General features: G+C 35.8%; 1 protein-coding gene across 1 annotated transcript in view; it reads right to left on the reverse strand.

Moving 5' to 3' along the window:
* Positions 1-6,141: 6,141 nt before the first annotated feature.
* Positions 6,142-25,923, reverse strand: part of LOC103002740 (A disintegrin and metallopeptidase domain 3-like) — a 102,112-nt gene continuing 82,330 nt past the window's right edge. Inside the window, exons 17-20 of the mRNA XM_007178427.1 lie at positions 20,160-20,243; positions 17,963-18,077; positions 8,655-8,820; positions 6,142-6,196 (exon numbers count right to left, since the gene is read on the reverse strand). Coding sequence (XP_007178489.1) covers positions 6,142-6,196; positions 8,655-8,820; positions 17,963-18,077; positions 20,160-20,243 — 420 coding nt within the window. The remainder of the gene's footprint in view (positions 6,197-8,654; positions 8,821-17,962; positions 18,078-20,159; positions 20,244-25,923) is intronic.

The following is a 25,923-nucleotide window of genomic DNA, read 5'->3' on the forward strand; positions in this document are numbered from 1 at the left end:
TTAAGAATGGAATTACCATATGATCCAGCTGTTCTGCTTCTGGGTATTTATCCAAAGAAACTGAAAACATTAATTCAAAAAGATATATGCACCCCTATGTTCATTACAGAATTATCTATAATAGCCCAGATAAGGAAACAACCTAAGTGACCACTGACAGATGAATGGATAAAGATGCGGTATGTATATACAATGGAATAGGAGTCGTAAAAAAGATGAAATCTTGCCATTTGTGACAACATGGTTGCACCTTGATGGTATCATGCTAAATGAAATAAGTCAGGTGGAGAAAGACAAATACTGTATGATTTCACTCATATGCTGAAAAAAATAAATTAAGAAACCAAACCAAACCAGAACAGACACATAGGAGAGAACAGAGTAATGGTAATCAGAAGGGAAGAAGGGTGGGGGATGGAAACTAAAATTTGGTGGTGGGTACACTGAAAGAAGTTGAAAAATGTTGTACACATGCAACTTACACAATGTTAAAAAGCAATGTTACCTCAATTAAAAAAAAAAGAATATTGGACTCAATTCTGCATGAGGCAATAAAAAGCACAATTCTTCAACTGTGTGCCTATTCTTACAATGTTCGATTATAATCTGTTGATAAAAGGGAAGAAAACTTTGAATTGGAACCTTAGTGCATCTTGTTAACAGTTACTGTTAGAACCGTAAAAAGGAAGCTTTAGAAACGGGAAGGCCAGCAAGACAAACTCAGAGAGGGAAAGTGACACCACTTCAGAAGACAGAACATGTAATTGTCTTTGAATTTTCTGACAAATATCTTAAGCTGCACATGCTCAAAACCTAACTCAGCTTCTGCCTGCCACTCACCCACACCTTCCTTTATCCCAGGACACTCCACAGCAAGGATGTATAGTACCAACAGTGGCAAAAATAAACTCTGCTCAGGTCTAAAACTTGGACCTGCTAGGTGGTAGTACTCCTGGGAAACTGATCCTGAGAAATTATGATTAAATAAGGCAGGACCGTGATCATAATGGCCCCAGATAAGTTAGTGGCAAAGGGGATGAGGGAAAGTTATGGTAGAGTCATCCCGATGTGTATTATGTTTACCACAGAGTTCACCCGCTTAAAGCACACAGGTGAATGATTGTAGGGTTCTTAGTGTATTCACAGATATGTGCAACCATTACCACAGTCAATTTCAGTTCCCTCATCTCAAAAACAAGTCCTCTACCCTTTAGTTATTACCATCACCCACCCCAGCTTTTCATTCTCTACCCCCACTTTCAGCAGTAAACAACCACTAATCTTAGTCTCTCTAGATGTCCCTGTTCTGGATGTTTCATACAGATGCATAATACGTGGTTTCTGTGACTGGCTTTAGTCACTTAGCATAACGGTTTCAAGGTTCATCCACGTTGTAGCAGTATCAGTGCTTCCTTCCTTTTTGTGGCTGAATACTATCCCATTGTATGGATGGACCACATCTTGTGTAGCCATTCATCAATTGCTCATTTGGAAAAGGAAACTCTTGGTCTTTGTGATGAGATGCTCCCACCCCCGACCCACGAGCACCTTCATTTATATTGATGGAAATTCTGTCGGTCCTAATTAGACTCCAGATAGGCTGATGGATCTCTAATCCGCAAATAATGCTTTGAGGTGTGCAGAAGTGCACCCATCTAAGGAAGAGGGAGAGGAAGAGAGGGGGCACTGAAGCAAGAAACTGTCACCCAGAAAAGCTCAGCTTCAGTCAGGAAAGAGCAGCAAGTCTGGGTTCCTTCAAAGGACAAAGATATATTCTAGAGCTCAATTTCCGCGAGGGCAGGGAAGTATCACCTGGAGACAGGACAGTTATCCATGACCAGGAACTCAGTGTGAGCAATTCCTTGAAGATAGAATGGATTCTAGTGACTCTCTGAGGGCTCTGGGGCTGACCTTGTCTAGCAACCCTTCCTCTCAATATCCCGAAGCTTGGAATGGGTTGGGGATGAGAATCATGAACTACTGGAGAGGTGCAGATTCTAGGTGTCCTCTCTTAAGAAGGGAGCGATTAGCAGGGCCATAGGTATCTGAGGGCAGTCGGCGGCAGGAGTGCACAATGGAATGTTTTCCGTTTGGGATGCAGCAGCCTCGCAGGTTCAAAAGAGGCCAACCTGCTTATTTCCTACCAGAGGACCATAGTAGAAGGACTGAAACTGAGCAGGACCCTGTGGAGCCCTCCTGGGCACAAAAGTGTTTCCGAGTCCCCAGTTTCCAGTGTGTCGGAAAAAAGCTTTCAGCTTCCTAGACCTTCCCTGAGTTCCAAAGCGGGTATTCAAATGGTTACTAATCAGGGAAGTGAGGGAAGGCAGGAAGAAACAACAGTGCAGCATGGGTCCTGGTGCTGTTCCTCCTCGGGGATGTGCAGAACCATCTGACGCGTATGTCTGAGCTCTTAAACAGGAACTAGGGCCCCCTCAAGCCAGATGCAGGAAGTCACTTCAGGCTGAGCACAAGCATGTGGACCCACACTGGCAGGAAAGGCTGATGACTGAGATTCCTGGAGCAGCACCCTGTTACCTCACCACCAACCAATCAGGGGAAGGTTCCACACCCTGCAGCCCTTGCCCCAAATTCTGCCTATAAACACTCTTCCCCAAAAGCCATCAGAGAGTTTGGCATTTTTGAGCATGAGCTGTCCGTTCTCCTTGGTTGGTCCTTGCAATAAACCTTTCTCTGCTCCAAACACTGACGTTTCCCTTTGTTTGGCCTCACTGTGCATCGGGCACACAAACTTGGGCTCGAGAACAGAATGAATCGACACAAGGCGACATACTTTCACTCACAGGATTTACTTTTGTTTTTGAAATTGAAAGCTTTAAGCCATCACAAAGGGAGAGAAAAGCAGATTTTTTTCTTCTTGAATCAGGCCAGTTAATGGTGTGTTTCTTGGCAATATCTTTTCTCCAAGTTATGGCTTTTGACAGTATTGTTTAGTTACCATTCTAAAAGAAATACAGAAAAAAGAAATGCTACATTTTTAATTGTTAATAAAAGCTGTCTAATTTTACTACAAAACTACAGGTATATCAATTAATTAATATAAGACAGTTGATACTGTCACAATCTATACCTGTGCTCTACAGAATTTGTAAACCTAAGTTTTTTTTGTTTCTTTGGTTTGATTTTTTCCAGAAACATTTGTGATAGCCACATTAAAAGGAAATGCTATGAACTGGTATTTATATATGTCTCATTTACACGGACTCTATGTTTTACATGGGTCAAAGAAAATCATGAACAAGGCAACAGTGAGAAAAAGAGCAATACAATATGTGAAGAAGGAAATAATTACTCTTTTCCCTATTTTTATCTGCAGGGAAGAGAACTGCCAACAGTCCTCTGTGTGTTTCCAACAGGTGTCCCACACACACATGTTCAGAACAAACTCCTTCTTACTCCCCTCCGCTTCATCGCTCCAAAACCAAGCTGGTTCTCAGCTGCTGTACAACATGCCATTAGTAAAAGCTGTCATTATCCATTGTGTCAGAAATGTTTGTCTTTGTAGTTCTCTTTCATTCTAACCCAAATACATCCATCCAGTCACCACTTCAACCAAGTCTACCCCTGTTAGGTCTCTGAAAACTTTGTTCTTTCCGTCTTACACAATCCTGCCCTCATCACACTTTTCCTGTGCATTCCATTTCACTAGTCTCCAGTTCTGACTGAATCTGACTGAATTTTCTCCTAATTTATCCCTGTGAATTTTGTAAAAAGCACACCATATCTTGCTAAATCCCTCCCTTAGCAAGTCAAAAAAACTTCAACTATGTTCGATTCATCTATGAGGAAATGTAACCTTTTAATCGTGGCATATCAGACACTGGTCCTGGCTCATAGTTACCTAGGCAGATTTTCTCCTTCAACATCCGTACATTTTAAAATAAAATTTTAAATATATTAAGAGCACAGATTTAGACACAGAGAGGTCTGGCTTTACATGGTAGCCTCGCTATCTTTCTGCTGTATAGCAATGAACATCATTTAAGCACTTTTTCTTACACTCTACAGCCAAACTCTCAATTCATTCTGTTGGTTCACCTTCAAAATTTATTCCTAAGACCTTCTTTACTATCTCTGGTCTGAGGTAACATCCTTTCTCTCCTGGATTAGTCCTGACATTTCTTTTTCATTGTATCATTCATGTGCTTGAAAAGCTCCTGCCCAGGTATATGCATGGGTAACTCTGCCAGCTCTATGCCTGTCTAAGACAGACTTGATTTACAGCTGGAATGGGAAAGCTCTCTCTTTACCTGTGGGAAAGCCTGAATATCTGGTTTCACTTTTTTCTGAGATAAGGGCAGTGGGTTTTATGATGGGCTGTTTAAAATTTAAAATAAGGAACCATGAGACCTTGTGCCTGAGGCGTCTCTCTGACCCACAGTGCTTGCCTCTCACCCTCTCTTGCTGCACTGTATCCTTTGCATTTAGATAGAAGCCTTCTGTGAGCTGACTGTGATGTCAGGTGACTCCTTTCAGGGTCATTATTTGCGCCTCCTCCAATTCCTTGCTGACACGTCACTTGCTCCCTAGGGGCTACTCAGTCAGCCACATTTAAAGTCGCCACCTGGTTCCTCCTTCAGTGTCAACTGCCAAGTTAGCCCCACTTCTCTCATCTTCCCCATAAAGAATCACCTTTCAGTACCCTTTATAACCAACTTATAAAATATGTTTATCGAACGAATGTGTCCAATTCTTGAGGCAAGACCTTAATATAACTATAAAGTACTGTTGGCAGGAGAAGACTGTGAAAAATAGAAAAAAGTGTAAAAGAAAGCAAGATATTGAATTTACGACTTAAGACTTGGAGAAAGCCAGGGAGATGGCGTGCTCAGTGTATCGCTCTAGGAATCACTGAAGTTGTGTGGAGGTGAGGAGTTCAGGTGAAGACACCCAGCATGATGAAGAAACTATGATGGAGGACATGAGAAGAAGATAGCCGAGGGCCAAAATCTTCACCTAAGATGCGGGCTTTTAGTCAAGTGATCAGAGAAGAGGTAGAGGTTGGTCTAGGCAGAAATAAGACTACTTTACTTTGAGGTAAGGAGTCATAAATGATTTCTTTGGTGGCCGATAAGGAAACAGAGACCCACTGACTTTATTCTCCATCAAAGTCAGATATGGCAGGTAAGTAAAGAGATGAACTTGGGATCTCACAACTTAGATGAGTTTTTGATTGTTTTCCTTTACTGCCAGGGATAAGTCTAATATGTCAAATATCACGATTTCTTTACACATATGAGTTAGAAATTTGAACGACATATACAGAAGCCTCCTTTATCCCATCTGACAGTAAAGAATTGTTCTTCTGCCTTGGAGGGTGAGTGCATTTAGTATTTGCCTGGCATCCTCTAGGTCCTCAATAAGTGTAAATTCCATTCCCCATCGCTAGTTTTGTATCAGAAGATATGTGGCAAAATTGCAGAATTCTTAAGAGCTTCAACCTTGGTGTCTGGTTGTCAAACTCAAACTCAAAAAACTCACTAAAATTCTATACATGTGCGGAATTATTTACATTCTTTATGTCTGTTTCCTTATTTCTAAAATAAGGAGAACACAATGTTCTGTGGCAGCCTGGATGGGAGGAGAGCTTGCGGGAGAATGGATACATGTATATGTTTGGCTGAGTTGCTTTGTTGTGCACCTGAAACTATCACAACATTGTTAATCGGCTATACTCCAATACAAGATGAAAAAGTTTAAGAAAAATAAAATAAGGCAAACAATAACCCGGGAGTTATTGTTAGTGAGGAATAAATACAAGTGTTGGGAGACAACCTGTGTAAACCTCTTAGTTAGAACGTTAAATCTACCAATCAAATGCATGATTGCACATAAATATTTTAAGAAAATATTAAAAATCCCTTTGAAGTCATTTCTTTTTACAAAGATGTTGGTTAATAAATCTGTGGCTAATGTGAGTTAACATTAAATGTTTCTAGACAAGTATAAAATAAAATTAACACCAAATGCTTTGTTTTAGTCTATGATAGCAACAAGTAGAAATCAAAATGATGAAATATGGGAATAATACCTTCCTTATACTGAGGTACTGTTAAAAATAGTTTTTTAAGTATTTAATGAATTCTATCATTTTGTCAATAGTTTGATTCCTTTACTTCACCTTTAACTGTAAGACAGGCTGCTGTTACTGTTCCTACTGCTGTCTTCTGATAGAGATCTGTTTGAAAGAAACAGAATTATTTTTAAGGTTAGCAAACACTGTACTCTTAAAGTCAAGAAAATAATAAAGCTAGATTTGTCCTAATTACTCAATTAATATGTACCAATATCCACTTTGCTTTCTATATGCCACTCAGGGATCATATATTCTAGTGTTTGTTTTTTTCCTAAGGTTAGCCTACCTTTTAAATATGTTAAGCATTTTTAAAATTTCAAACTAAAAATCCATCTATTACTTTTCTCTATTTTGTCTACATGGAAGACCGGATGGAATATTAAAATATCTATGATCATGCTTCTCCAAATTAAACAGATAATTTACATGTAAATTCTTAAATTATCATAACTTCAGTTATATGATTTCTATCAAATACCTACGTGAATAGTTATTATTTCACTTCTGTTAATGAGGTCCTTAATGAGGCCTCTCTGTTAGCTACGCTTAGTTACACTTTGTGGTATTTATACAGCCTCCATTTATTCTTTGGCTCCTACACACATTCAGCTCCTGTTGAAGAGGAATGTCATGGTGTAAAGGTTCCTACTAAATGGCTACAATTCTTTGGCCACAGATGATGAAATCAGTCTTGAACACCTAACTCAGGATTATAAATCCAGACAGAACACTGGCTGAAATGAGATACACTTGCACAGTTATTTCCTTCTGTCTCTTGGGAAAATGAACTAACAGGCACTGGTTTTGGCAGATTATTGGGATTTTTACTTGAAAATGAAACTAGAAAGAGTTGAGATAGGTACTCTGGGCCATGTGTAAGCAGAGCAGTCATCTTGGAGAGAATGGACATGGACAAGAGGAGACGATGTCAATCGTAAAGGCTTTGGGTGATGGAGACAATGGCCGAGTTCATAACCATCCAGGTCCTTACCACCCTTCTGTGTTTCAGCTCTACATCATTTCTTGCCCTTGCAGCCCTGAAACCATTTACTGCTGCTCTAAAATTTAGGCTGTCACGAGCAGACTTTGTTCTTTACGATCAGTGGTACCTTACTCTACCATCTCTTCCCAAAGTCAGGTCGAGTTCTTGCAACTATTCAGATTTGTCCAAGATGTCTTAAGTAAGAGCACAGGAAGACATGCCAGATATCATTCAATTAAGTCAGTTTATAATAGTTGAATGATTGATGAATCATGCAGAACACTACCCTGAATTACCTGGTTGCTGCTAACTTGTTCATAAATAAGATTAACTAACTTGGGAAGTAGAGGTGTTGATTGAAATATTATACCATTATTTTGTCTCTGGCTACACAAATGAGAAACAAAAATGATTTTCTTTACAATGAAGAAACGAGACTCACTTCTTTACCCTTGCTTATGCATTCTCATTTTCTGAAATATTCACTAAGCAAATTGTGGCTTGTATTGGTGTTACAGTAAAGAAAAAAGCTGTATGAAAGTGAAGTAAGTCAGACAGAGAAAGACAAAGTATGATCCAACTTATACGTGGAATCTAAAAAAAACCCACCCTCATAGATACAGAGAACAGATTGGTGGTTGTCAGAAAAATGGGTTGAGAGACTGGTGAGCAAAATGGGTAAAGAGGGTCAAAAGGTACAAACTTCCAGTTGTAAAAAAAATAAGTCATGGGGATATAATGTACAGCATGGTGACTATAGTTAAAATAACGAATTACACATTTGAAACTTGTTAAAAGAGTAGACCTTGAAAGTCCTCATCAGGAGCAAACCAAATTTTTGTAACTATGTATGGTGACAAATATTAACTAGACTCATTGTGGTGATCATTTTGCAATATATACAAATATCAAAGCATTATGCCGTAAACATGAAACTAATATAATGTCATATGTTAATTATACTTCATTAAAAAAAAGACCTAATCAAGCTCTGCTTTACAAAAAACAAAAAACAAAAAAAACAAAAGGAAAAGCTGCCCAAGTGCCTTAATTCTAATTTTAGAAACACATGAGTGATATTAATTATGTGGGCAGTATCCTATGTGTGTTCTCTCCCTCATTCTTTGCCATCTTATATTTTCTCAGGTTTCCCATATTCTATGCTGCCTTGTCTCTATTAATCTTCACCTTCCTCATATTCTATGCTGCCCTGTCTCTATTAATCTTCACCTTCTTTATTCTATGCTGCTCTGTCTCTATTAATCTTCTTGGCACAAGTGAATGTCAGTGCATGGAAACGGCGTTGCTTGGGAAGTAGACAGACCTTCTAAAGCAGTTACAGCCAACATGGCTTTCTATTCGAAAGGTACTGAGGATTTACTGAGTAACTTCAGTTATTCCTGGGCCTATATAAACATGAAATATACCCACCTGCCTGAAATCTGCAAAAAATTTGGTATGTTTCTAAACATTTACCCAATCCATCCAAGAGTCCCTACTTATAATATTCTGAATAATATTTGAATTTTCTCCTAAATCATTTTTAATATTAAATATAAAGATAATGAGTTTACTTACCCTCCACTTACTGTACCCTCTCTGCTCCAAAATATCTTCATTTTATTCCATTTAAGAGCAATGATGGGAATTAAAATGAGGAAAGGCAGGACAACGTAGAAACTGATCACAAGGCCATTTTTTCGAGAAGCACCACGTCGTTTTACCAACATGTCTGTACTTTTACCTGAAAACATGAGTGCCTTTTAACTTTTTCAAAAATGGTATTCAAAGCATATTAATAATTTGAATTATAAAACTTTGGAATTCAAATAATATAATCATAGAGTGAATAAACTTAAATTTAAAAGTGTTTTCCAATATTCTGTGACTATGCCCCAAAGTACATTATATATTTCTGTCTATATATATATATATATATAATTTATTTTTAATCTTTGTATATTTAATATTTATGTGCTTATTTCCTAATGTATTTTATTCTATCATATTCCCTTCTATGAACTGCTACTTAGAACACATTAGATTGATATTTTCATCTAATAGTTTCTTCCATTTAAAATATATAGAAAAAAAAGAACTGTTTTAAAAATTATTTACGGAAAATTTTTGATATAACTGAGGCTAATTTTAAAAATCAATAGTAGACTAGGTTAATTTACGTAATAGATGTATAAAGTGATATTGTTTTAATTTTGACTGTACTAACTAGAAAAATAGATATTCCTCTTGGCATTATAAAGACATTACATAAAACCAGAAAACTAAAGCTATGGAAACTTGGTCCAGTTAAGCAAAAGAAATAAACCAGACAATTAAAATACAAAAAACTATATCAAGCAATCATAATTACCACCAAAGCAACTTTTGAGGATATTAAGTGTAAATGAATTTAATGCCCCCTCAAAAAGACAAAAGGATCGGTGATGTTGAAACACATACACAGTCCAATTATATGTTGATTAGAAGTAATTTACCTTAAAGAAAGTGATTTAGGAAGTTTTATGTATTATAAGAAATAAATTAGCAAATATATGCAAAAATATTGAAACTAATCAAACATGCAGCAGTCTCATGCTATGGTAGAACTCAACACTTTATAGCTCTCCTTTCCTGGCCTCACCCATCAGAAAAGGTCCATTCTCCTTTAATCCATCTTTACTAAAATTATCATGTTGCAAGTGGAGCTTCCTTCTCATGTGCTTAATTACTCCAAAGACTGATTAAAGAGATTACTATTAGATTAATTGGGAGATATCCATTACTCTAAGGAAGAAAGATTGGGAGCTTCCACTTGTGGGCATGATGAAATTTTTCCGTTAAATGTGTCAAATAATAAAAATATGAAACAGGATAAAACATGAAGGAAATGGTTTCTGGAAGTCAACAGGAAACACAGAACTATAATATCTGAAGAAAAGAAAACATGATGTTGATTTTATGGAAATAGAATTCTACCTATGGATAATTTGCTGATCTCAGAACGGAGAATTGGAGTCCTAAGCAAAGTACAGCATTCCCACGGAGCAGAAGACAGAGTTCATAGCAGAAGAAATGGTGGGAACCTGAAGGGTGCAGCATTGAACAGAAATCCTCTGTAAATTAAGGATTCCTAAACTGTTAAGGGGATCCTCGCAGGTGTCCTTGGCAGAAGGATAAGGAATATATATGTGTATATATATATACATACATAGTATGAGACAATCTGAACCTAATTAGACAGCAGCTTTTACTGGGGTGAGAGTGGAAAAGAGATACCAGAGTTTGAGCAGTAGTGGTAAAATGAGCATCAAGAAGATCCCAATTTCTCCACATTCTCACTAGTACTTGTTGCCTGTGTTTTTTATTATAATAGCTATCCTAATGAGTGTGAAGTAGTATCTCATTGTGGTTTTGGTTTGCATTCTCCTAAGATGTTGAACATCTTTTCATGGGCTTTTTGGCCATTGGTATATCTTCTATGGAGGTGTGTTTATTTAAATCCCTTCCCATTTTTTATTTATTTTGGCTGCGTTGGGTCTTCGTTGCTGCACGCAGGCTTTCTCTAGTTGCCGCGAGCGGGGGCTACTCTTCGTTGTGGTGAGCGGGCTTCTCATTGTGGTGGCTTCTCTTGTTGTGGAGCACGGGCTCTAGGCGCACAGGCTTCAGTAGTTGTGGCTCGCGGGCTCTAGAGCGAAGGCTCAGTAGTTGTGGCGCACGGGCTTAGTTGCTCCACGACATGTGGGATCTTCCCGGACCAGGGCTTGAACCTGTGTCCCCTGCATTGGCAGGAGGATTCTTCAGCACTGCACCATCAGGGAAGTCCCTAAATCCCTTCCTATTTTTAATTGGGTTATTTGTCTTTTTATTATGGACTTGTAAGTGTTCTTTATATATTCTGGACACAAGCCCCCTATGAGATATAATATTTACAAATATTTTCTCCCACTCTGTAGATTGTCCTTCACTGTCTTGGTTGTACTACTTGCAGCACAAAAGTTCTCAATTTTGATGAAATTCAATCAGTCTATTGTTTCTTTCTTCACTTGTGCTTTGGTGTCTTCGATAACACACCTATGCCAAAGTCACAAAGATTTACTAATATGTGTTCTGAGTGTTTTATAACCTTAGCTCTTACATTTAGATCTATGATCCAATTTCAGTTAATTTTTGTGAACCTTGTGATGCAGTAATCTAACTTCATTTGCATGTGGATATCTACTTGTCCCAACACCATTGTTTTAGAAGACCATCCTTTGTCCTTTGAATTGTTTTGGCATCTTTGTCAAAAATCCATGACTGTTAGCATTAAGCTTTATTTCTGGACTCATTCTTCTATTGAACTAAATATCTGTCCTATTCTTGGGACAGTACTACACTGTCTTGATTATTTAGCTTTGTAATATGTTTTGGAATTGTGTTTTCAGTTTCAAGTTTTCTTGAAAACTATCTTTTCAAGATTGTTTTTACTATTCTGTATTGCTTGAATTTCTGTAAGACTTTTAAGATCAACTTTTCAGTTTCTGCAAAAGAGACAGCTTCGGTTTGTTAAGGATTGTGTTGAATTTGTAGATCAATTTTGAGAGTATTGAGAGTAATAACAATATTGAGTCTTCCAATACATTAACAGGAGATGTCTTTACATTTATGCAGATCTTCTTTCAATAATGTAGTTTTAGCTTTCAGTGTATATCTTACACTTCTTTCCATAAAGTCATATCTAAACATTGTATTATTTTTGGTGATGGCATAAAATGGAATTTTTGCCTGACAATTTTGCTTTACTGTGGTAAAATACTTAACACATGAAATTTATTACTTTAAATATTTTTGAATGTACAGTTAATGGCATTAAGTACATTCACATCTTTGTGCATCTATTATTACCATCAAACTCTAGAACATTTTCATCCTCCCAAACTGAAACTCAATCCTTTAAACATTGACTTACCGTTGCCCCTCCCTCCAGCCCCAGGCAACTTCCTTTCTACTTTGTCCCTATGAATTGACTACTGTAGGTACCTCATAAAAGCACAATCATCCAATACTTGTCCTCTTGTGACTGGCTCATTTAAGTTAGCATAAGGTTGTCAAGTTCCATCCATATTGTACCATGTGTCAGAATTTCATTCCTTTTTAAAGCTAAATAATTTTCCATTGTATGTATATACCACCATATGTGTATACTGTTGATGGACATTCGAGTGTTTTCACCTTTCGGCTATTGTGAATAATGCTGCTAAGAACATGGGTGTCCAAATATCTGTGAGTCCATGCTTTCAGTGCTTTGGGGTATATACCTAAATGTGTAAATTCAGGATAATATGGTAATTCTATGTTTAATTTTATGAGGAACCACCATGCCATTTTCCACACGGGCTGCAGCACTTCTACATTTCCACTAGCAATGCACAGGGGTTCCAATTTCTCCACATTCTCATCAGAACTTGATATTTTCTGAAATTTTTAATTAATAGCCATCCCAATAGGTTTGGATTAGTATCTAGTTGGAGTTTTGACCTGCAATTCCCTAACAATTAGTGATGTTGAGCAAGTTTGCATGTGCTTATTGTCCATCCATGTATCTTTTTTGAAGAAATGTCTATTCAGGTCTTTTGCCATTTTTTTTTTAAAGGATTTTTTTTTTAATTTATTTATTTATGGCTGTGTTGGGTCTTCGTTTCTGTGCGAGGGCTTTCTCTAGTTGTGGCAAGTGGGGCCCACTCTTCATCGTGGTGCGCGGGCCTCTCACTATCGCGGCCTCTCTTGTTGCGGAGCACAGGCTCCAGACGCGCAGGCTCAGTAGTTGTGGCTCACGGGCCCAGTTGCTCTGTGGCATGTGGGATCTTCCCAGACCAGGGCTCGAACCCGTGTGCCCTGCATTGGCAGGCAGATTCTCAACCACTGCGCCACCAGGGAAGCCCTGCCATTTTTAATTGGATTTTATGTTTCTTTGTAGCTGAGTTGTAGGAATATTTTACATATTCTACATATTTATTTTCATTAGATATATGATTTGTGAACATTTTCTCTTATTCTGTGGGTTAGCTTTTTACTTTATCAATAGTGTCCTTTGATGCACAACAGTTTTTAATTTATCTACGTTTTTCTTCTGTTGCCTGTGCTTTCAGTGTCATATTCAATAAATCGTTTCTAAATCCAATGTTATGAATATTGTCCCCTTTGTTTTCTTCTAAGAATTTTATAGTTTTAGCTCTTGACATTTAAATCTTTGATTCATTTGGAGTTAATTTTTTTTAAGGTGTAAGTAAGGGTCCAACTTCATTCTTTTGCATATTGATATGCAGTTATCCCAATATTATTTGTTGAAAAGACCGTCCTTTCTCCCTTTGAGTGCTCATGGCATCCTAATTGAAAATCATTAGACTGCATATGTGAGAGTTTATTTCTGGACTCCTTATTTTTTCCATTGGCAAATTTCCGTTTTCTAATTTTGTTGCCCAAGTAATATATCAACTTTCAGGAAGGTACAAAAGAGTCCCTCCAGGGCTCTTGTTTTTAAACTTTATAATGGTGATGTTGAAATTGATCATCCAAATGAAATCTCATACTACAAGTCATCAGAGTGGACGATGCTATCATAATTTTCCTCCAACTGAAGAATCAATGAATGAACAGAATATTTCTAGTAACAAAAAGGAAATATGATATTCTCATCCAGTTAATCATACTTCAGCATGTAATATTTTGTCACAAATACCTAGAACGTTCTGTATTGTAAAGAAGATCTAGGATAGTATCTTTCCACTTTTTATTACATTTGGGCATGAACATTTATTTGATATGATTCACAAGTGGACAAATATACATGCAAAGTTGACTGAAAGGAGTTAGATGATGTAGGAGTGATAAACACTGATTAATCATTTTAATTGGTGTTTATAAAATATAAACAAAAATATAAAATAAAATATGTTCTATTATAGTACAAGATTATTTACAAAGTGAAATAACAAATATGAAATAATAAAATGTACAGTATCTGGTGAAAATTACAAAATTATGCTGAAGGAAATTAAAGAAGACATATAAATGGAAAGAAATACTGTGTTCATTGACTGGAAGATTCAATAGTAAATAATAAAAATGTGAAACTTCCTAAATTGATCCATAGGTTTAACACAATTTGCATCAAAATCACAGCAAAAGTTTTTTGTAAACATAGACAAGCTTAATGTATATGGAAAGGAGAAACCTTAAAATAGCCAAAACCATTTTGAAAAAGAAGAATGAAATGGGAAGACTCACTTTTCCTGCTGTTCAAGATTACCCTATAACTACAATAATCAAAACAGTGTAGTATTGGTGGAGGGAATGACACATAGATCAATGGAACAGAATAGACATCTGAGAAATACATCAACACAAAAATGTCCAATTAATTTTTAACAAAGGTGCAAAATCAACACAGTGGACAAAAGACAGTTTTTTCAAAGAATTGTGCTAGAACAATTTGACACCCATAAATCGGAAAATTAGTCTCCCCCCCTTTATAAAAAGTAACTCAAAATGGATCATGGACTTAAATATAAAACATAAAACTACACCTTTTACAGATATCATAGCAAAAAATTTCAAGACTTAAGACTGACAAAGAATTCATATACTTGACACCAAACACATAGATCCAAAAAGGAAAAAAAGAAGAGCTTATCAAAATATGAATAGGAAAAAAAAACCTTTGGGTCTGAGAAAAAAGCACTTGGAGAGAATATGGTCAAATCACAAATCCCACAAAATAGATGTTTATGTGAAAACTCAACATTTAATAAACAATACAATTAGCAAATGGGAAAAAGATATGAACAGACTTTTCACTGAAGTGGATATGCAGGTGCCAAATAAACACATTAAAGATATTCAATATCATTATCCATTAGGGAAGTACAAATTAAAAACACAATGAGATATTAAAACACACCAATAGAATGGCAAAAAAAAAAAAAATCATGGTAACTTCAAATGTTGGCAAGGCTGCAAAAAACCCAGTCATTCATTTATCACTGGTGGGGATGTCAAAAAGTATATAGCCACTCTGCAAAAAGCTTGGCAGTTGCTTTTAAAATTATAAATGGCTTACCATAGACACAGCAATTTCACTCTCGGCCATGCTTCCCAGAGAATTAAACATTTATTTTCATGCAGAATCTTCCACACAAATTTTCATTGCAGATCTATTCATAATAACTAAAAATTGCCATCCACACAATGTCCTTCAATGGGTGAATAATTAAACAAAATATGCTACAGACATACAAAGGAATACTAGTCATCAACACAAAGGAATGAAGTGAGAGGAAAAGACAATCTCAAAAAGATACAAACTACATGGTTCCATTTATATAACATTCACGAAATAACATAATTAGAAAGATGAAGAGCAGTTTAGTGGTTGCCAAGAGTTCGGAAAGGGGAAAGAGGGAATCGGTGTAGCTATATAAAGGAGTAACAATATCAGGGGCCACATAGTGATGATGCAGTTCTATATCTTGATTGCGATGGTGGTTACACAAATTTGAACATGTGGTGAAATTGTATAGAACTAAATATACGCACATGTGAATGCATACACACACGTATACCCAGATAAGTGTATGCATACTGGTGAAATGTGAATAAGGTCTATGTATTTCATCAATGTCCATTTCCTGGTTTTGATATTCTACTGTAGTACTGAAACATGTTAACATTGACTGAAGCTGAGTAAAGGATTCGTAAGACAGCCCTCTAAATCTTTCTGCAACTCTTTATGAGTGTATAATTATTTCAACCTAATAAGTTAACTAAAAATAACAGTGGGATGTCATTACACATCTAAAGCTGGCAAAAAAAAAAAAAAAATCAAACAAAACCACCAAAAACGACAGTACCAAATGCTTGTGAAGTGTGGATCATCTGTGCAGAGCAACTGGGACTCTCACAGATGAATGGAGGGAAGGAAAATGGCAAAGCCACTTTGGAAAATAGTTTGGCTGTTTCTTAAAAAAATTAAAAATACACTCATTAAAAAACATACACTGAGTAAACGATCCAGCTATCTCACTTATAGGTATTATAGTGAGAACTTATACATAGACAAAAGCTCCTAGGTATTTACCCATCAAAAAGTCAGAACTTAAATACAGACGAAAGCTTATGTGCACATGTTTACAGCGGCGTTATTCAAAATTGCCAAAATCTAGAAACAACCCAAATACCCTACAATGTGTGAATGGATAAACAAACTATATAGTTCATCTTTTCAATAGAAGGCTACTTAACAGTAATAAAGCATGAACTATTAAAACATATGCCAATGAGAATGAATCTCAAATGCATGTATGCTGTATAGGACATTCTGGTATAGGACATTCTGGAAAAGGCAAATCTATGGTGAAAGAGACCAGGTCACTGGTTGCAAGGAACTGGCAGAGGGAGATGAATACAAAGGCAGCAGCCAGAGGGAAGATCTGAGATGATGGACCTGTTGTGCATCATGACTGTGGTGGTGGGAATGGAATACATACATTTTTCAATCCTCATAGAACTATATACCACAGAGGGAATGCTACTGTGTGTAAATTTTTTAAAAAGCAAAATATTCTTAATAAAAAATAAATATTAAAAAAGAGACAATGACTAATAATTTTTTCAAAATTTCCAGAAATACACCAACCTCTATATTCAAGAATCTCAGCCAAACCAAGCAACATAAATTCAAAGAAAAACTCATGTTGGTAAACCATAGTGAAACTATGGAAAATCAAAGATATAAAGTAAGTCTGAAACTCAGACAAGGAATGAAAGAAGCATTATATTATTGGGATGAATAATAAGAATGGCGGCTGCATTCTCATCACAAAATGGAAACCAGGATACAATGGGATTACATCTTTGAATTGCTGAAAGAAACAATTCTACTTTCAGTGAAAATACTGTTCTCAAATAATGAAAACATTTTAAAGACAAAAGCTGAGACAATTGATCACTACAAGGTACACACAAAAAGAAATAAAAAAGAGAGTTTTACAGGTTGAAAGGAAATGACCTACACAGAAATTTGAATGTGCTGGAGGAGTTGAAAAGCCCTAGAAAACGGTAAATAGGTTGGGATAAATGTAAATATTTACATTAAAATTCTTTAACATTTCATTGGCTATTTTAAGGCAAATACAATGCTGTATTGTCAGGTTTACAACATATACATAAATAAAATAAATTAAAACAGAAGCACAAAACAGAATCACAAATGATGGAAAGGCCTTAATGGAATTAGTGTTCTGAGAATTTCACATTGTGAAGTTTAGAAAAATCAAACATGCTACAGTTGTTCACGAATGTTCACCAAATAAATTAAAAAATGTTTTGTGCCATCTACTATCCATATACTTTGGATGTGGAAGACTTTATTATTTTTACCTTTCAATAGCAGAGTTAAAACTTGAAAGAGGCAACTCTGTTGTGAACTAGCACATCACAACAGTTAACATCCTTGGGATATACAGACTACATAATAAAACTATCACCTATTCTATCATTTAACTATACCTATCTAGAAAACTCTGTTGTACAAATAGAAAAGTTCTGGAAACCATTGTTAAAATTAAGAGAAGATCTGTTAAAGTGTTCATGTCTAGATTTGAATTTAAACCATATACAAAATTTTGATTGACAATATGATCTAGAGCTGCACTGCCTAATTTAGTAGCTACTAATCACAAGTGACTATTTAAATTTATATTAGATAAAGTGAAATAAAATGGAAACTTTAGTTCCTTCGTTGCACTATCCACATGCTAGGTGCTCAATAGCCACACAGACCGTGGAGGTGTATATTATTCCTCTAAGTGCAGAAGGTTCTGTTGGAGTACAGTGATCTGGATACTAACCTGACGTAAGCCAAAACCCGTCATTGATACTTCCTCCTGGTGACGAAGGCGTTGGTTCACATTGTGGAGGAGCATATCCAACATCACAGTGACAGTTATGGAGAGTATTGCAAACCTAAAACCAAAACCAAATTTAAAAAGTGCATTTGATGTATAAGATAGAAATTAAACACAGTATTTGCTATTTTTAGTCAATGTAAATTATTAAAGTACTATAATTTAGTATATGATAGGTAGTTTTTTATATTAATGTGGAAAGCAATTCTTAAATTAAAAATTAATATAATAATATTCATGCAATATCTTTTCAAATGTCCCAGAGATGTTCTCTTATTTATCTCTTGTACTTTTAAATAAAAGTATATAATATTCTGATACAACTGAAATGACTTATTCTAGAAAGGCATAGGAATTATGAAGCTAGAAATTATAAAATAGTGGGAGTTTAAATATACTATGAATTGTGCTAGTTCAAAAAAATTAGCCAAGATAAGAGCCAATTTTTACAAAAAAAAAAAATGGGGAAAAACAGAAGGGAGAAGTATTCTTAATAGACATAGATAGCAAAATTTATTTGGTTAGAAATAGGAAGGCTAGAAAATATCTATAAATGTGATCTGGTGGGTGAATTGAAAGAAGGGCCAGAAACAGAATAGAGAATCTAGAAATAGGCTCGTGAAAAACTTAACAAGAAATTAATTAAAATTAAATAAGAGAGGAAAAAAACAGAAAAGAAACTGTAAATAATAGGACATGTAAGTGATCTGGGAGAAAAAATTTTTAAAAGACACACAGGTCACTTTTCTCCCGGATTACTATATAAAATAGGAAGCATCAGTATGGCAGGAGACACTAGTCACACAGTTAAAGCCAAAGACATGCTTGGAAAAACTTACAAAGTTTACAAAATTTCTATTACCTGGTAGATAATTTCACAATGGATGGACAAATACAAATGCAAATGGAAAATGTGACCATACATACTTAAGGACTGTATAATTAATTACTAAAGAAATGCAAGGTAACAATGGATTTAGCATGTTTGAAGAGATTCAAAAGACAGAGAAACTAGTCTGACCAGAATATGAGGAAATATGCATTTTTATTTTTTTATGCATATAAAAAAATATGCATTTTTTTAAAAAAAATTATTTATTTATTTTTGGCTGTGTTGGGTCTTCGTTTCTGTGCGTGGGCTTTCTCTAGTTGCGGCGAGTGGAGGCCACTCTTAATCGCGGTGCGCGGGCCTCTCACTATCGCGGCCTCTCGTGGCGGAGCACAGGCTCCAGACGCGCAGGCTCAGTAGTTGTGGTTCACGGGCATATCTGCTCCGCGGCATATGGGATCTTCCCAGACCAGGGCACGAACCCGTGTCCCCTGCATTGGCAGGCAGATTCTCAACCACTGCGCCACCAGGGAAGCCCTGCATTTTTTTTTATGCATATAAAAATATGCATTTTTACAGGTGAGACCAAAAACTGGTATAATATTTCTTAAAGACAATATAATATTAATGAAAATTTAAACGGTACATATATTTGGCTCATCAGATTTCACTGCTAACAATTTAAGAAGTCAGATAAATGTGCAAAGGTGAAGGTACAACAGTGTCCACTGTACCATTAGTTACAATAGTTAAGTAAAAATTAACATTATCTGAAAGTCCATCAGTGGATAACTTTTCAAATATAGTAAGGAAGAGACATGCAGGGAAACACATTGAAGCTGTTCAAGGATGAAGCAGATCATAATGAACAAGAAAGTCTATTCCCATAAAAATATGAGATTATAAGTAATATGTATAATATATATTGTGTGTTTAAATATTTATCAGTACACATACACTCAATTATAAGCAATATTTTTATGTATGTATAAATGTATATGTGTAATCCTTAATGAGCTCATTTCCAAAATTTCATAATCTTAATCTAACATTATAATAATAGATTGTTTCATATTGAATTTTAGTACAAAGTTCAAAGGAAATTATTTGCTCATGAAGCCTATATGATCTGATTGAACACATAAATCACATACATACGTATGAATAATGGAGTCTGCTTTTCTTATTCGATTTCAATTTTCCAAATACATTTCTACACCTCAAATAATTTTAAGCATTATTATACTGAAAAATGTTATTGACATGGATCAAAATAACTATACTTAAAAATAGAGTAACCATGATACATACCCCATGTCCATGGCACTTTATTTTGGAGATACAAGTTGCGTCTGAGCTGACAGTGACGTCTGTGCAAGATCCTCTGTTACAAAACTAAAATGTGAAAACCACCACCAACGACAAAAATTTTAAATTTAAAGTCAAGAGTTGAACAATTGTACTTGGTATGAAAATTAGATGCACAAGATATATATACCTCAGATGAATCTGGATTTCAGACCTGCTCATTCTAATAAAAGAACTTGGAGTCAAATGGTGTGTTGTTACCTTATCAAATATTGTATTTTGAGAATCAGAAACCATTTTTTCCCTTGAGGGAGCAGAATCATGCATTTATTGATATTAATTGGTATAAGTACAAAAACAGCCAACTTGTATTGACTGTTGGTAATGAGCTAGGATCTGTCTTTGCACTTTCTATATAGTTTTATAATATATACTCATATTGACCCTGTGAAGGAGATATTTTCATCTAAATTTTATATTTGATGAGAATTAAATGTATACTTTTAAGGTCACACCACCACTGACTGACAGAGCCAATATTCAGTATAAGAACTACTTTACTCACAGAGCCCAATGATCAATGCTCAATACCAGTGTTCCTGTCATTTTCACATTTTTTTCCCAACTTTAATGACCATATCTCTTATCTTTTGCATTAGGAAAGGTGACCTTGAGAAATTTATTTAATCTTCCTTACCTCAGTTTATCCATCTTTGAATTTGGAATAATAATTTTAACTATCTCAAGGTTATGAAGGTGAAATAGCTTGTTACGGATAAAGGAACAAAAGCGGTGTTTGGCACACAGTAAATGCTCACTAAATATAGGATATTATCTTAATTATTTATTTATTTAACCTGATTTCTATGTAGACTCTATGTTAATATTTGTCTATCCAAATTTCAATTTGACTGTCTTCAGGAGAATCTACTATCTCATGGATTTTTGTAAGTATCTGGTAGAATACCCCGTATCTGATGAATAGTCTAAAAATATCATTATTTTCTATCACCATTGCTAATTAAGGAAAGAACAAATATCAGCTTGTTCATTAACTGAAAGTGTTCTGATAAAGCCAGCAAGGATAACAAAATGTTGGACAAACCAGCATTACCCGTCCACAAAACTATTTTCATTCTAGTGTTCTTAACATTGTCATTGAGGCAATACCAGTCATACTTCCCTGGCTTGTTTTTAGGAGAAAAATAAGCCAGGAAAAGTTAAGAACCATGCTTCTGATATAATTTCTTTCAACTAAACAGATCAATTTGTAGCTGGCTCTTTTGTAATGACAGGAAAAGCAAAGGACACTATGAAAATACTTAGCCTTGGTCAGTGGTTGGACAGTGCTCTGAATATTAACTAACACATAAGATTTCCCTCTTTAAAAAAGAAACACTAATAGTGTCCCAGAAGAAATCACATCACAGTTCAAAAAAAAAATCCTTGATATAACTAAAAAAATATTTCCTGAGGAGAAAAACTTGGGTTATGTAAGCATGTTTTCATACAGTTCTGTGTATAAGAATGGGTAAGGAAAAGACAGTTAATTTTATTCGTTCAGTCATTGATTAGCTTATCTATTTTTGGACAATTACATGCCCCAGATATTTTTCTTCAAGTTTGAAATGATTATGTTAAGAAGATATGCTTAATACTCCTCACCTTCTTATATGAGCTACAATCAGTTTGATAAACTCCTGTTCTGTCTTCTAAATAAACAATTCAAAGAAGCCTTCTATCACAACCAATATTGAGCAAACTTGCATTGCTGGAATAATGCCTATCTTCGTGTAATATATTATTCACTTAATATATTACAGTATTAAATTTAGGAGTATAACACTTATAATTTTTATTATAATTGACAAGGAAGACATACTCTTCTTTATGTTGATAGATAAGAAATAAAATCTCTTTTTCTCTTTTCTTATCTATCAGTTGATAGACTGATTTTTACAAAGGACCCACATTTGAAGACAATGTGGTAAAGAAGCCTTTACTATCTAACCTCTCTGAAAACAACTGAACACTGTAGAATAACAAATAAACATAAAGTATATCCTTGATGACTTTTAAAAATAACCACAGAATGATTCCAATTCAAATTCACAGACTTGGAACCCACAATAGCCCCCCTTTTCCCAATAAATGAGAGTAAAGGAAAACCAGAAAGAGACATTTAGAAGAGGAGAGAGTAAAGGACTTCCTGGTATTTTGAAATAAAATGAAGGTCACTGTTGGATGAGATGAAGTGAGAAAGCAACCACAGGGAACACAGTGGCAAAGGGGAGAGCCTAGGTGATCAGTCTCACACTGCTTTAGAGGAGCTGCAGCCTCAGAGTCCTAAGGAAAAGCAGGAAGAAGAGCTGAAAGGGCAATATGGGAAAGGGTGGCTAAAATGTGGAACTATCAATGGAAGTCTGCGCACAAAACCACAGAACTAGTTAGCTCTCAGTATCCGCTACTCACCTCCCCCTTCTCTCAGTTACAGAACACAGTCAACACAACACTTTATCCCAAGGGAGACAATTTAGAAGAGTATTTTGTTTCATAAAGCAATTGAATTAATGGTGACTACAGAATACGGGCTTGTCCAGTGGTCTGTCCTCTAGAATTGGTACTATCCAATTAAACTACTGGAAGTACCACGGCCTAAAAGCCAGCTTCCAAAATAGAGACTGTCATATTATTAGAGCAGGGCGGGGGGACACAGGCCAAATGGCAGGAAACCATACATCTTGTAAACAGCGGGAGCCCACAGGCAGACAAAAGAAAAGCAGAAACCTCCAGACAGACAGGAAGCCACACATTTTGGGGTGATAAATGTCCTGGAAGCAGACAAAGAAAGGTGGGAAAAGGCAGGAATCTCTGGCATCTCAATGCAACCTGTTGTCATTAGGCCCTCATTACAATAAAATTACCTTGCAGATAATAAGTTTCCATCATGCACTGACTCCATGACACTTCCAATCAAGGCTAAATAAGGACAAAAATCCCTCCTACCCTCGGGAAGGTGGAGCTGGGATAAAAATCAGGGAATTTTGACCCTAAACCCTTCCCTCTTCATTGAATATTCCACCCCTTCATTTCTACGCTCCACATAACTGGCTTGCCAAAAAACTCAGGGCAGCTACTCACCTGAACCTGCCCGCTCTCCCCTAGAGAGCATACCATTGCTTGCATAAATCCTTGCTTTGCTTTCTTGACTTCCCTATCTTGTCTCTGAATTCTTCCTGTGATGAGACAAGAACCTACTCCCTGGTAACAATGTGACAAACTTCAGTTGCATAGAGAGAGCTGCCAATTAGAATTTTTATTAAAAATGCTGTGGGATCAAAAAGTCATTGTCAGCTTAAAGCTCCTCCAGACCAAGCAGGAAAAGTCAAAGTCTTTGTTTTTCCTTTCCTTCCCTTCCTTTCCCATCCCCCCTTTCTTTCTTCTTTACCCTCCATGGGGACATTGCCCAGTTGGGCATGGGCTAATGAATGGACTTTCCCAGGCAGAGAATCTTGCAGGAGAAATGGATAAACTGTAATGCTTTTAGTGGTCAAACAGGGCTGGTGTGAGAAAGCAGAGGTCTTTTAAATAAATGGCTCATTTTTCTACAGGACATTTGCTGAATTTAAATGTTATGTGGGATGATAGAAGGTTAGTTACCTAGCGTAGCAATTTTCTATTAGTATTTGTATGTCTAGTGCCCATATGGTTTTATTCCAAATGTTACTGTAATTGTGTTTATCCAGGATATAAGATGCTGCTTCACTCTCACTAATTCTAAGATTAGTTTTCTTTGTCGTTAGTTTTCAGAAATTTTATTATGCTGTATCTTACTGGATTTCACTGGGTTCATTCTATATCATGTACTTTCAGCTTCTTGCATCTGTGGGTTTATGCCTTTTGAAAACCTTCCAGGCATTATTTCCTCAAATACTTTTCCATCCTTAAGTTCCTTCTCTTATTCTTCTAGGATATTAGAATGGCTATTATCATAAGGAAAAGGAATAATAAGTGTTGGCTTAGAACTGGAGTAAAGGGAACACTTGTTCCTGTTTGTGGGAATGTAAATTGGTGTAGCCACTATGAAAAACAGTATAGAGGTTTGTCAAAAAGTTAAAAATGGAACTACCATTGGTCAACTACCATGACCCAGCAATTCCACTTGTAGGCATTTATCTGAAGAAAATGAAAACACTAACTCAAAAATATATCTGCATCTTAATGTTCATTTAAGCATTACTTATAATAGCCAAGATGTAGAGGCAACTAAAGTGTCCACCAGTGGATGAATAAAGAAAATATAGTATATATACAAAAATATAGTATATGTACACAACGGAATATTTTTCTGCCATAAAAAAATGAAATCTTGCTAGCTGTGACAACATGGATGGACCTTGAGGGCATTATGCTAAATGAAATAAGTCAGACAGAGAAATATAAATACTTTATAATCTGACTTATATGTGGAATCCTAAGAAGCATAAAAACAAAACAACCCAAGCTCACAGATACAGAGTACAGATTGGTGGTTGCCAGGGGTGGGATTTGGGAGGTTAGGCACAAACTTCAAGTTATAAAAATAAATAAGTCATGGCGATGTATGGTGCAGTATGGTGATTACAGTTACTAATACTGTACTCTGTATTTGAAACTTGGTAAGAGAGTAAATCTTAAATTTCTCATCATAAGAAAAAAATTATAGCTACATATGGTGACAGATATTAATTAGACTTGTGGTGACCATTTTGAAATATATACAAGTATGAATCATTATGATGTACATGTGAAGCTAGTGTAATGTTATATTTCAATAATGTAGAAAAATATAGTAACAAATAGTAATACATTTCAAAAAATAGACAAAAAGGTGTGATAATATATTTGACTTCTTACACATTTCTAAATCACTTTCCAGAAAGTATGTGCTAGTTTATACTTGGTTTAGGATGATAATAAGTTGTGCTTCTCACCATTAATTATTATTTTCAATTCCTAACTGATTAGACGAACACAATTGTTGGATATTCATTTTTATTTCACCAACTTAGAAGCTCCCTGATCTCAGTGTTCCAAGTTTCTACAGAGTTCAATCTCCAGCCATGCTACTCTCCTTAGTGGAATTTGTGAGTGGAACTAAAAGTTCCATTCCTCTAATCACTTGGTCTTTCTGGTAACCAGCACCATCCTGAAGCCATCTAGATGCCCCACCCTGTTACTCCATTAGCATAAATTCGGTTTGATCAGAAGGGGCTCATTATGAATAACAACAAAAAAATTCTTATCAGTCAGGAAATTCCAAGGGGTTTAGGATCTTTGTGCCAGAAACCAGGGGCAAAGACAAAATTATCTTTTTGGTGTTATGCCCCGTATAGAAGCCATTAGAGTGCTTTCTTTCTAATTAATGAATGATTAAATTAGTTAATGAATTTATTTATTTACTTTGCCATACTTTAGTAAACATTTTGGCACTTTGTTTTTTTTTTTTTAACAGTGATATTTTCCAAGTGTATTTTTTTTTAACTTCTTTATTGGAGTATAATTTCTTTACAATGGTGTGTTAGTTTCTGCTTTAAAACAAGGGCAATCAGCTATACGTATACATATATCCCCATATCTCCTCCCTATTGCATCTCCCTCCCAAGCTCCCTACCCCACCCCTCTAGGTGGTCACAAAGCACCAGCTGATCTCCCTGTGTTATGCAGCTGCTTCCCACTAGCTAGCTATTTTACGTTTGGTAGTGTATATATGTCCATGCCACTCGCT

This window comes from Balaenoptera acutorostrata, chromosome 21 (genome assembly GCF_949987535.1).
Source record: "Balaenoptera acutorostrata chromosome 21, mBalAcu1.1, whole genome shotgun sequence".
NCBI lineage: Eukaryota > Metazoa > Chordata > Mammalia > Artiodactyla > Balaenopteridae > Balaenoptera > Balaenoptera acutorostrata.